Source organism: Bombina bombina, chromosome 1 (assembly GCF_027579735.1).
Source record: "Bombina bombina isolate aBomBom1 chromosome 1, aBomBom1.pri, whole genome shotgun sequence".
NCBI classification, from domain to species: Eukaryota; Metazoa; Chordata; class Amphibia; order Anura; family Bombinatoridae; genus Bombina; species Bombina bombina.
In genome coordinates this window covers 588,792,220-588,805,769 of record NC_069499.1, presented here as the reverse complement: position 1 = coordinate 588,805,769, position 13,550 = coordinate 588,792,220, and the positions used below count along the sequence as shown (strand labels likewise).

Here is a 13,550-nt window from a genome sequence, read left to right as displayed (position 1 = left end):
ATCATCAAATGTGAGATTTACAAGGAGGGAAAACAGTACACCTCTCTGAACAGTGTCTGGGAGGCTGTGGTTGCTGCTGCACGCAATGTTGATGGTGAACAGATCAAAACACTGACAGAATCCCTGGAGGGCAGGCTTTTGAGTGTCCTTGCAAAGAAAGGTGGCTATATTGGTCACTGATTTGTTTTTATTTTGTTTTTGAATGTCAGAAATGTATATTTGTGAATGTTGAGATGTTATATTGGTTTCACTGGTAAAAATAAATAATTGAAATGGGTATATATTTGTTTTTTGTTAAGTTGCCTAATAATTATGCACAGTAATAGTCACCTGCACACACAGATATCCCCCTAAAATAGCTATAACTAAAAACAAACTAAAAACTACTTCCAAAACTATTCAGCATTGATATTAATGAGTTGTTTGGGTTCATTGAGAACATGGTTGTTGTTCAATAATAAAATTAATCCTCAAAAATACAACTTGCCTAATAATTCTGCACTCCCTGTATTGGTGGCTTTGGAGGATTCCAGTTCTGATTCGTCAACGGATCCTCAGGCCTCTGAATCAGATGGCGAACAGCGCTAGACAATGAGATCCTACTCCTGGTCGTCTCTTGTTTTATTAGTCTAATCCCAGTTCTGAGCTCCTGAGGATTAGGATTTCTGACAGGCTGGTCCTGTTAGTGTTTCCTTTTTAGGGAAATTATTTTTCTCTGGGATTTTGATGCTAGCAATTTTATGGTTGCTATAGATGTTACTTCCGGCGGAAGTTAAAAAAAAAAAAAGGATTATTTTACGACAGTGTTTAAGCCTCAGAGCTTCTTTGTATGTTTGTTTAGTCTAGCCCTGCTAGGGTTTAGAACTTTGTTAGCCCTCTAATAGTTCGGTTGTACTCTGGTCAGCAGGCGGGTCCTGGTTGGGTACTAGTTCACTCTGTTCTTTTGAGGTTATATCAGACATTTGGTATCCTTAAGAACAGGCTGGTCCTGTTTGGGTACTAAGTTGCTTACCTCTTGTTACAAGGTTGTTTTTCTTGTTTCTACAAGTTATAGGAGGCCCTTTTATCCTAGATATCAGGCTGATTCTACTTTATTTCATCTTGGTGGGGCGTCCGATGTTTGGTCGTACTTGATACTGTTTTGTCCCTGCATAGCTTACATGGTTTGCTGGGATTACGAAGTCTGCTATGGCAGTATATTTGTAGTTCCTGAGGTCCTTTGGACAGGAGCTAGAGTCCTCCCTTCCAACGGGGGAGGATCAGATGTCTGATTATTCCCCCTATTGGTATTCCATGTGGATGGGATTGTCCGATTTTCAGATATCTTTTACCAGTGTTTCTCTCCTCTTTTTTGAGGATTGCTGGGCTTTTCACTTCCCCTTGCCTTTTGGGGTAGGGCTTTCGGTCATCTGGTTGTGGAGACTCTGTTCTTAGGGACCTTTTTTGTCCTTACAGTATACTCTTTTTGATCCTATATACTTGGGGATCTGAGGGATTGTTATGCAGTCTCTCTTGCCATCAACCAATAGGAGTTTTAGGATGCTAGTTCATTCGTTAATTCCTTGAGCTGTAGGTTGTCTGAGGGTTGATCCAGACTGAATCTTTAGAGACTCATTTTTTCTCAATCATGGAGTTCTGATCTCTTTTGGGTCCTTCCTTTGTCTTCAGACTTTGTGGGTGTTATCTTAGAAGCCTTTTGGGGCTGAGTGGACAGCCACTGGGTTACTTCATGAGAGATCAGAGTTCAAGACCCCATGGGGGTATGGCACGCATCAATTTTTGTGCAAATTTCATTTCCAGGTATCTTTGTGGTTGTTCTGCAAGGTTTTTGGTCTTGATTCGGCACCTGTTTTTGGGGGTCCGGTTTTTTAACCTAGTCCTTGTCTTTGACTTGGCAGTTTAGTTAATCAGGAATTCTGACTGTTCTGTTTGGGCATCGACCACGTATCTTGTCTCTCGAAGGAACCTTACTTAGGTTGGGAGGCCTTGCAGTTGATTCGGGAGCCTTCCCTTAGCAGGTAGTTGGTTCTTCTTTATTAGTCAGGATGTTGTCCTCCCTTACCTCGTTTTCTAGTAGGGGGGAAGTTGGTCCGCCCTGCTTTCTGAGTTTTTTTTTTGTCTTGTTCTTTTCCAGGAATGTCCTGGTGCAAGTTTGCTAGCTACTTGGTTGGCTAGTTACTATGTTTGGACGTTTAGTCTGACTGCCTATCCGACGGAAGCCTGCGGCTTTCATTTGTGGTGTAAACGGATGTTACTATTCCATTCCTGTTCTGCTCCCAGGGTTTTTTTCTGACCTATGGGTGTTCAGTTTCTCTGTGCTAGTTAGCTGTCTATGGTAAGGTAGTCTTGTTCTACCTTTTGTCCCTTTGTCCTTCTAGGACTTCGGTTCTGGTTAAGGCTTTCCATTGGTTCTTTTTGGATCCATGTAGGAGGTGATCTGGAATTTTTCCTTTCCTTGCTCTCCTCTGTCGGTAGAGTATTTTCTACAGGATTTTGTCCTCTTGCAGCCTGGTAGCCGCTCTTTTTGGGTTATGCTAGGGGCTTCTCTCTCTGTTTTGTCCTTGATTCTTCGGGGATTGTTTCTGGAGGTTATTTCGGACCTTATTATCTGGTTCTTCACTTTTTTCAGTTAGGGATAATGTGGTGTGGGAGTTTGTTGTTTCTCTTGCCATTGTTCATGGAGAGGTTTTTCTTTGTGTGCTTCTAGAGAGTGGGATTTTTGTCTCCTCGGAGGCTTTTGTGCTCAGTGGAGTCCAGAAGTTAGTGTGATCTCTAACTGAGATCTTTATGGTTCTAATTGATGGGCAGTTGCCTTGTCCTATTCTATATTTTGTTCTTTCTGCTTCTGTTAAAGTAGTTTTTTATCGGGTATCCGGGTTGTGTCAGGCTATGGTGCCATCAGAATGGGCCGCCTTTTTGTTCCCGCCCGTTTGCATTCAGTGTCCTCTATAAGCTTGGGTATTGATTTCCCGAAAGTAATGAATGCAGCTTTGGACTCTCCCCGTTTTAAGAAGAAAAACTTAAATTATGCTTACCTGAAGATAATTTTATTTTCTTCTGTACGGGGAGAGTCCACAGCTCCCCGTCCGTTTTTTTTTTTGTTTTTTTTCTGTGGGCGGCTTTAAATTCTTTTTTTATTCGTTCTTCTGGCACCTTTTTTCACCCTGATATTTCTCCTACTGTTCCTTGTTCCCTTGGCAGAATGACTGGGGGATGAGGGAAGTGGGGGATGTATTTAAGCCTTTGGTTGGGGTGTCTTTGCCTTCTCCTGGTGGCCAGGTTCTGTATTTCCAAAAAGTAATGAATGCAGCTGTGGACTCTCCCCGTACAGAAGAAAAGAAAATGATCTGGTAAGCATAATTTAAGTTTTTTGTTAAACAAAATGTGTATTATGACCGATAAACTTTTGCAAGTATATTTACAGGATATGACTGAATACAAAATATGTTAGCTCTCTCTGGGTAATAGAACAGGATGGACTTATAGGTTTAATAAAGAGCTGTTATCATGAAAATACATGCTTTAATTGTGGTTAGAACATCAAATGTTAGCATTAGCGACCCTGCAATGCTATGTGTTTAACCCTTGCAAATGGGTTAAACACATAGATGAAGTACCACTCAAGAGCTGCAGAGAACTGCTGGTACAGAGCGGAAACGGCTGGTAACCCAATCAGCAGCAGCTACCTCACAGCTGGCTTGTGCAACTGCTGCTGCTGATTTGCTCAACAGCTAACAATTTAGAGCATATATTTTTCACAACAATTGCCCTTTAAAGGGACATAATACATATATACTCCTATATGATTCAGTGTAACTGTAAAAAGCTTACAAGAAAATATCACCTGAACATCTCTATGTAAAAAAGCTCACAGTATTAAATGCTCTGTGAACCGTTATCCTTCTGCTAATGTCAGCTGCATGTTTTAAAAACAAAAAAAACAGCTAATTAGCTGATGTCACACTTTGCTTTACTGTGATCTCATGAGATTTCATAGTAAATTTCCTCAAACTGAGGAGGGAAATAACATGTCTATTCCAATACATTGAAAAACTTGAAAATCCCAGTTAGCTCTATCCATCAGGACACCTGGTTTTCTTGTAAAGTATTTTACCTTCACCACAGCGGAATTCTAAACCATCATAAAATGCTTTTTGCACCAGCTTCTGATTTTTTGAGCCTGATGATTCAACAGCCTTGACTACTTGAAAATACATTTTAGACATTTGAATAAATTTGAGTGCATCTTAAATTTTTTTATTTTTATTAAAAAAAGGTTAAAATAGTGAAACACACTTTTACAGTCTGAAACATGTTCAGAATTTAAATAGAATCATCTGGATGTTAATTTGTGATTGCAATGAAGTTTTATGTCTTAAAAATGTGAAATAATTCAAATGATATCAAAGGGTTAATTACTAAATGAATTGAAACAAAATATATGTGAACAACACCAGTCCCAGTGAACTATAAATACAATGTGTATCACATACTTTTATACATCATGAACTGATACTTATTATTTTTACAAACACAGTAGTCACTATAATATTTCATATTATATATATTTGTTGGCTTCTAAGTGGGTCTTTAAAAATCTCATGCTATTACTCCTCAATCGTAATGAGAAAATCCTGTTTTTAATACGTTTTCTAATGTTTACCTAATCTTCATATAGAAAATGCAGTTGTTCTGGGAACATTTCTAACTGTTCTTTCTAACTGCTGTGTTTCTAAGGGATTAGCATACCATTGAAAAGAAAGCCAAAAAATACTCTAGTTTCATGTGAAATGTTCAAACGGCAAATTCTAATGATTCAGAATAGAGTCCTTATGTGAACATTATAATGGAGTGAACAACAGGCACAAACTGCACTAATAAATCTGCTGCAACAAAAATACACATTCAGAGAAAGTCGCCAAAATGATTCCTTGCTTTATTCTTTGGCCCACAGCAGATTAAATTAGGTCTGTGTTTCTAGAGAGGGGGGAGTTGGGGTGGAGAGGATGCTCTATGTTTGTCTCTGTTTTAACAGGATCTGAACTTTTGCTTTTCAGTCTCGGAAAGGGAGCGACCCAGACAAAGATAAGAAAGGTCTCGAGAGCAGAGCAGACAGCATCGGCAGCGGGCGAGCAATACCAATTAAACAGGTAAGCTTCCTCCTGGCCCCAGCCTCCCTCTACCAGTCTCCACTGTGTAATTAGAGGAGCCCACGCTCGGGGTCTTGTCTTCTCGCCCCCCGCTCTCCACACTGTGTTTGATGCCCCCCTCCCAGAATGTGCAAGAGTTGCTCACTTGACATCAATTAGGCACGAATCCTATGCGCATTAAAATGGGATCATTAGTATAAAGAGGTGGTGTGAGAGGGGGAGGGGAGCTGCGGGTGACAACAGACCCTAATGAAGTGAGCTGTTCAGGGGGAGGTAGCTAGGCCCAGGCAGCTTCAAAGTGACGCTTTTGTACAGGAAGCTTTGATTGGGCCTCTCTGCGTCTGTCTGCAGGGGGATAGGGAGCCCCCTCTGATAACTACGCACGGGCTTGATTTAGCTGGTAATCTGAGCCCCCCCTGATGGCCGCCGGGCAATTAGCCACACTGAACGTGTCAGCTGCAAGACCCTGTTTGTAATTTGCTAATGAAGTACTTGTACCTTTTGATTAGGTTCAGTTTCATTTAGGCCTCCATTACCCGAGTGAGCATTTAAAGCCCTAATGAACGGCCTTAATTAATCCTTTCTGGTGACGTGCTGAGGAGTGGGAGGAAGGCAAAGCCAGCAGGAGCTGAGCCTGTGAAATGTTAGCCCAGGATCTGCTGATAGTAGCCTAACGAGAAGGAAAAGCTTTGGTGTGGATTCAGGGAGAGAGCGATATTTTTACAGAGATGTGAGAGCAGATACACAGCACGCATAAGCGTGTAATTTTGTGAGGCAAAAAATTGTAGTTCATGCACTAGTAGGGACTGAGGTGTTCAGAAGAAGTTTCCCCTTCACCATCAGGAAATAAGGGCTCATTTAGTACAAATAGGGCTCAGTCCATGCGATTCCTGCTCTGTCAGTACGTGACTGTGTGATTTCTAAGGCAAAGGGAGTCAGAGACTCAGAGTTTTCACCTGGGCCAGCAAGTAATTTAGGCCTTTGGTTTGCTTATGGTTTGTATACCTGCAGGGTGTCTACAAGTCATTGCTAAGGTAAAGAGAGTCAGAGCTTTCACTTGGGCCAGCAAGTAATTTAGGCCTTTGGTTTGCTTATGGTTTGTATACCTGCAGGGTGTCTACAAGTCATTGCTAAGGTAAAGAGAGTCAGAGCTTTCACTTGGGCCAGCAAGTAATTTAGGCCTTTGGTTTGCTTATGGTTTGTATACCTGCAGGGTGTCTATAAGTCATTGCTAAGGTAAAGAGAGTCAGAGCTTTCACTTGGCCAGCAAGTAATTTAGGTCTTTGGTTTGTATACCTGCAGGGTGTCTACAAGTCATTGCTAAGGTAAAGAGAGTCAGAGCTTTCACTTCGGCCAGCAAGTAATTTAGGTCTTTAGTTTGCTTATGGTTTGTATACCTGCAGGGTGTCTACAAGTCATTGCTAAGGTAAAGAGAGTCAGAGCTTTCACTTCGGCCAGCAAGTAATTTAGGTCTTTAGTTTGCTTATGGTTTCTATACCTGCAGGGTGTCTACAAGTCATTGCTAAGGTAAAGAGAGTCAGAGCTTTCACTTGGGCCAGCAAGTAATTTAGGTCTTTAGTTTGCTTATGGTTTGTATACCTGCAGGGTGTCTACAAGTCATTGCTAAGGTAAAGAGAGTCAGAGCTTTCACTTGGGCCAGCAAGTAATTTAGGCCTTTGGTTTGTATACCTGCAGGGTGTCTACAAGTCATTGCTAAGGTAAAGAGAGTCAGAGCTTTCACTTGGGCCAGCAAGTAATTTAGGCCTTTGGTTTGTATACCTGCAGGGTGTCTACAAGTCATTGCTAAGGTAAAGAGAGTCAGAGCTTTCACTTGGGCCAGCAAGTAATTTAGGCCTTTGGTTTGCTTATGGTTTGTATACCTGCAGGGTGTCTGCGAGTCATTGCTAAGGTAAAGAGAGTCAGAGCTTTCACTTGGGCCAGCAAGTAATTTAGGTCTTTAGTTTGCTTATGGTTTGTATACCTGCAGGGTGTCTACAAGTCATTGCTAAGGTAAAGAGAGTCAGAGCTTTCACTTGGGCCAGCAAGTAATTTAGGCCTTTGGTTTGCTTATGGTTTGTATACCTGCAGGGTGTCTGCGAGTCATTGCTAAGGTAAAGAGAGTCAGAGCTTTCACTTGGGCCAAAAAGTAATTTAGGTCTTTAGTTTGCTTATGGTTTGTATACCTGCAGGGTGTCTACAAGTCATTGCTAAGGTAAAGAGAGTCAGAGCTTTCACTTGGGCCAGCAAGTAATTTAGGTCTTTAGTTTGCTTATGGTTTGTATACCTGCAGGGTGTCTACAAGTCATTGCTAAGGTAAAGAGAGTCAGAGCTTTCACTTGGGCCAGCAAGTAATTTAGGCCTTTGGTTTGTATACCTGCAGGGTGTCTACAAGTCATTGCTAAGGTAAAGAGAGTCAGAGCTTTCACTTGGGCCAGCAAGTAATTTAGGCCTTTGGTTTGTATACCTGCAGGGTGTCTACAAGTCATTGCTAAGGTAAAGAGAGTCAGAGCTTTCACTTGGGCCAGCAAGTAATTTAGGCCTTTGGTTTGCTTATGGTTTGTATACCTGCAGGGTGTCTGCGAGTCATTGCTAAGGTAAAGAGAGTCAGAGCTTTCACTTGGGCCAGCAAGTAATTTAGGTCTTTAGTTTGCTTATGGTTTGTATACCTGCAGGGTGTCTACAAGTCATTGCTAAGGTAAAGAGAGTCAGAGCTTTCACTTGGGCCAGCAAGTAATTTAGGCCTTTGGTTTGCTTATGGTTTGTATACCTGCAGGGTGTCTGCGAGTCATTGCTAAGGTAAAGAGAGTCAGAGCTTTCACTTGGGCCAAAAAGTAATTTAGGTCTTTAGTTTGCTTATGGTTTGTATACCTGCAGGGTGTCTACAAGTCATTGCTAAGGTAAAGAGAGTCAGAGCTTTCACTTGGGCCAGCAAGTAATTTAGACCTTTGGTTTGCTTATGGTTTGTATACCTGCAGGGTGTCTGCGAGTCATTGCTAAGGTAAAGAGAGTCAGAGCTTTCACTTGGGCCAGCAAGTAATTTAGACCAGTGTTTTTCAACTAGTGTGCCGTGAGAGATCCTCAGGTGTGCCATGGCAGACTGACAACAGTGCGGGGTGTCTCTCTTTCAAATTTTGAAATATTGGGAGGTATGTGACAGGCTCATCAGCCATCCTTTACAACCATGACATTGACATTCATTCACAGACAATCATTATGATGTCAATATGTCATGTATAGTTTGTAGGAGGCATGGCATGACAGCACAGTACAGTGTGTATGTTTATGTGTGTATATATATACTGTATTAGGCTACAATGTGTGATTTTGTAATATTTTGGGATGGTGGTGTGCCGCAGGATTTTTTAATGTAAAAAAGTGTGCCACGGCAAAAAAAATGTTGAAAATCACTGATTTAGACCTTCGGTTTGCTTATGATTTGTATACCTGCAGGGTGTCTACAGTCACATCTAGTGAGACCTGCCCTTAAATACTATCTGACATTTTGTCGTTTGCACTTCTGTATTAGGATACAGAACTTGGATTCACCGTATCTCTATGGAGTCTGCAATCAGAGGCTGTAATTCTTGCACTTAGGTTGCACACAATCTCAAAACTTAACATTACTGCTACTGTAAGTAGTAAAGTCTCAGATTGTTTACTGCGCCTAAAGCGTGTCTGCGTGTAGAGCTTGGGAATTCTGTGCCTCAGAGACTGCATTTCCTTCACTTGCAGTATATCCGATCTCACATTGTTATTTCAAACATGCAGTTCCAGTTTGTAATTTGTCATTTACACAATTTTTTTGGTGTAAAGGTTACTTTAGAACTAGTCATAATGATATCAAGTCAATCACATAAGGTTTTTGTGTATATATAGATGTGAAATAGTGCAAAACATAGGAGTACAATATACATTTCTAGTAGCCTGGGCTCCTTGCATACAAGTCATCAGAAACAAACACTGAAGCACACAAATAGGACAGTAATGTAGAAAAGACTATGATCATTTAGCTGAAAGGACATAAAAGACTATAGAGCCACATACAGTGCATTGCAGACACCACTGAATTTTACCTGGATTTTAAATATTCCAACTCAGTGCATTATAAAGTCAAAGCATAGTTTGTATGTGAAGCCTCATGTACAATTTTTGACCTGGCTAGATTTTAAATAACTTTGTGATTTGTTAGCATTGATGATAAACTTTCTAATAGCAATAACAATAGAGAATGACGGTCATATATGTTAGTTAAGCTATGTGAAAGGTTTTTATAGGTACCCAATCTGTACCTATATTGAATAATTTGGGTTAACATTTCTCAAGGCTTGGGTATGTTTGTGTCTCTTCATGCTGTATTGCAGTATGCATGCATAGACCAGTAATTCTTGGACAGTGTGTCACCACTATCAGTTGAGGATGTCGCACAGAATTTGGGCCGCCAATTTTAAGTCTTTCTTGGCTGATTTTTAGTGATACACAGAGAATGATAGAAATAGACACGCAATAGAATACCTACATAGACAGTACCTTGTTGTGGATGCAACAACAAATTATGACAGGTAACGCCAGTGATTTGCTGCCCATGTGTCATGCATTTGTTTTGGCAGCAATTAATGTGTCACCACCTTCAACACATTACTATTATGAATTTTCAGTGCATCCACACGTTTGTCCTGATAAAAATATATTGTTTTATATATATATATATATATATATATATATATACACTGTCAAATTTATTTAATATTTGTAATTTATATGGTTACAATTATTATAGAATTATAATGATATATGTTTCTGTGTGTATATTAATGTGTATTTGTCTGTGTAGCATTCCACAGTGTCACACAGTGCCGTGCATACATAAGGCTGATTACAATTGAGGGCAGAAGATCCGCTGTAGTCATTTGCATTAATCTTGTTAAGTCAGATACAGTTAATGAGCTACAAATGAGACAGGGAAGATGACATGCAGATCAGCAGTTGCAAATGGGTGGTGGCTCTAGAGGTATCAATTGGCAGGGTCTGTGCAGCGCTCCCCTCACTGTCCTGCAAATCTACCCAGTATTTTGGATGGGTTGTGTTCACATATTTAGAAGCTAATACAATTGTGTGTTTCTGTTTTAATCTTTTGTCTTTCTGTTAAGCCGATAGAAATGGCAATATCAGAGTGTGTGTGAGACAGGCGTGCTCTTTATGTTGTAGTGTCATTGCTTTTTTGGGATTTTTTTTTTCAATGTTTAGATCTCTGATAAGGTGCGGGCTTGATTGAATACAAGGAATATGTGCATAAATTACTGCAATAACTGACACACTATATGTGCAAGAGAGGCATTGTTCTTGTATGTGAAACTGGCAGAAGTGTGTGTGTTTGTGCGCATAGCTGATGATGATGGGTTTGTGTTGAATGTTGTTTAGACTCTGACAGCTCCAGTGTGTCCCAGTAATACAGGGCCATACATGGCGTTCTCTGCAGCCTGCTGCCAACAGAGAGCTATACATCAGACCTCTGGACAGAAGTTTGTGCGTGTCTTTCTCCAACGCCTGGCGACGGAGCCTCTGGGACAAATCTTTATTAAATGGAGCCCATAAACAGCTTCCCATTAGGAGCTGAATGGAATCACTTTGCCGCATATAATTTGGTCACCCAGCGTTGGTTGAGTCACAGAGACTCATTACAAGACCTTGCGGATGGGACTGAAAGCTGCTAACGACAGTACCAGTATAATTAAATCTTTGCAAGCGCTCGGCAGCAGTGTCAACGAACTGTGAAGAAAATAATGTTATATAGCCAATCAAAAAGAGATACTTGTAAAGTCATCTGAGGCGTCAGTGTGTGTTAGCGCGCGCTCGGGATGATGCTTATTGCTTGAGAAATTAAAGATACAGCTTTGTGCTGAGAGGCAATCCGGAAATTACATCCTGAATTAGTTGTTAATTGATTTGGTAATTCCCTGGGGTCTAAGCTCTCTCACTTCAGTTTTCCCTTTTTGTTGCTTTTCTTTAAGTGTCTGTTCTCTCAGCTACACAATCATGTTTACCAATTAGATTTAATGAGAGGAGCATTGTGTGCATGTGTCTGATCATGCGTGTCTCTTTCAGTATGTCTGTCCTTGTGTCCTTGCATTTTACTGTGCATGTAGATCTTTTAATGTCTGCATGTTTACACATGTATGTTTTTCTGTGTGTGTCTTTTAATGTGTGTACATATTACAGCTTGTCTGTTAATATGTTTTAGCTGACCATGAGTACTTAATCTTTTAAAGCGACATTGAGCACTTTGAGATTAATACTTTACTGATTTATAACTCACAGAGGAGATAACAAGATTTAATTAAAGCTACGTAAACCAAGGTTACAATATTACTTTATGGAAATAAATATTTTGTTTATTTCTTCAATGTTTAAACAAGCAATGTCATTTTAAAGAATGTTTCTATATGTACCTGTTAGGTTAAACTTTACTTTGAACACTATCTCTATCATTTATTTAACATTTTTAACGTTTCTTTAATATTGCTTCTGAATATACCTACAAAATAATTTTTTATGTGGACATAGACTCACTTCACCGTTAGAAACAAGTGATCCCTAGCAAATACAGTCGTCACTGTAGGCAAAAATGATAGTACTTCTTTTTCCACTGTGATAATGATTATGGCGGCCTGGTTGTGCTCACTTGCCTTTAATGGTGATTATATAGGGCTAGTAATGCTCACTTGCGTGTGATAATTATGTGAAGATTGTCGTGTCTACATTCACGTGGAATTCTAATACGGTTATGCATGATGCTTTATAGTAGTTATTGGCTTCAGTAGTGCTGGCATTGTAGTGTTGATTATTAGTGTCTGGTAGAACTTGCTTGTCCTGATAATGATTATATGAATCTGCTAGTGCTCCCTTCCCTCTCCTCATGATTGTGTAAAGCTGACAGTCCCCACTTCCCTCTCCTCATGATTGTGTAAAGCTGACAGTCCCCACTTCCCTCTCCTCATGATTGTGTAAAGCTGACAGTCCCCACTTCCCTCTCCTCATGATTGTGTAAAGCTGACAGTCCCCACTTCCCTCTCCTCATGATTGTGTAAAGCTGACAGTCCCCACTTCCCTCTCCTCATGATTGTGTAAAGCGGACAGTCCTCACTTCCCTCTCCTCATGATTGTGTAAAGCGGACAGTCCTCACTTCCCTCTCCTCATGATTGTGTAAAGCGGACAGTCTCCACTTCCCTCTCCTCATGATTGTGTAAAGCGGACAGTCTCCACTTCCCTCTCCTCATGATTGTGTAAAGCGGACAGTCTCCACTTCCCTCTCCTCATGATTGTGTAAAGCTGACAGTCCTCACTTCCCTCTCCTCATGATTGTGTAAAGCTGACAGTCCTCACTTCCCTCTCCTCATGATTGTGTAAAGCGGACAGTCCTCACTTCCCTCTCCTCATGATTGTGTAAAGCGGACAGTCTCCACTTCCCTCTCCTCATGATTGTGTAAAGCGGACAGTCTCCACTTCCCTCTCCTCATGATTGTGTAAAGCTGACAGTCCCCACTTCCCTCTCCTCATGATTGTGTAAAGCTGACAGTCCCCACTTCCCTCTCCTCATGATTGTGTAAAGCGGACAGTCCTCACTTCCCTCTCCTCATGATTGTGTAAAGCTGACAGTCCCCACTTCCCTCTCCTCATGATTGTGTAAAGCGGACAGTCCTCAATTCCCTCTCCTCATGATTGTGTAAAGCTGACAGTCCCCACTTCCCTCTCCTCATGATTGTGTAAAGCTGACAGTCCCCACTTCCCTCTCCTCATGATTGTGTAAAGCTGACAGTCCCCACTTCCCTCTCCTCATGATTGTGTAAAGCTGACAGTCCCCACTTCCCTCTCCTCATGATTTTGTAAAGCTGACAGTCCTCACTTCCCTCTCCTCATGATTGTGTAAAGCTGACAGTCCCCACTTCCCTCTTCTCATGATTGTGTAAAGCTGACAGTCCCCACTTCCCTCTCCTCATGATTGTGTAAAGCTGACAGTCCTCACTTCCCTCTCCTCATGTTTGTATAAAGCTGACAGTCCTCACTTCCCTCTCCTCATGATTGTGTAAAGCTGACAGTCCTCACTTCCCTCTCATCATGATTGTGTAAAGCTGATGATTGTGTAAAGCTGACAGTCCTCACTTCCCTCTCCTGATGATTGTGTAAAGTTGACAGTCCTCACTTCCCTCTCCTGATGATTGTGTAAATCTAACAGTCCTCACTTCCCTCTCATCATGTTTGTGTAAAGCTGAAAGTCCTCACTTCCCTCTCATCATGTTTGTGTAAAGCTGACAGTCCTCACTTCCCTCTTATCATGATTGTGTAAAGCGGACAGTCCTCACTTCCCTCTCATCATGATTGTGTAAAGCTGACAGTCCTCACTT

At 41.1% G+C, this 13,550-nt stretch overlaps 1 protein-coding gene across 2 annotated transcripts in view; it reads left to right on the top strand.

The window, feature by feature from the left end:
* Window positions 1–13,550, top strand: part of LOC128645682 (arf-GAP with GTPase, ANK repeat and PH domain-containing protein 1-like) — a 607,927-nt gene that overhangs the window by 491,240 nt on the left and 103,137 nt on the right. For both annotated transcript variants that reach the window (XM_053698867.1, XM_053698866.1), the window contains exon 9: window positions 5,058–5,150. In XM_053698867.1, coding sequence (XP_053554842.1) covers window positions 5,058–5,150 — 93 coding nt within the window. The remainder of the gene's footprint in view (window positions 1–5,057; window positions 5,151–13,550) is intronic.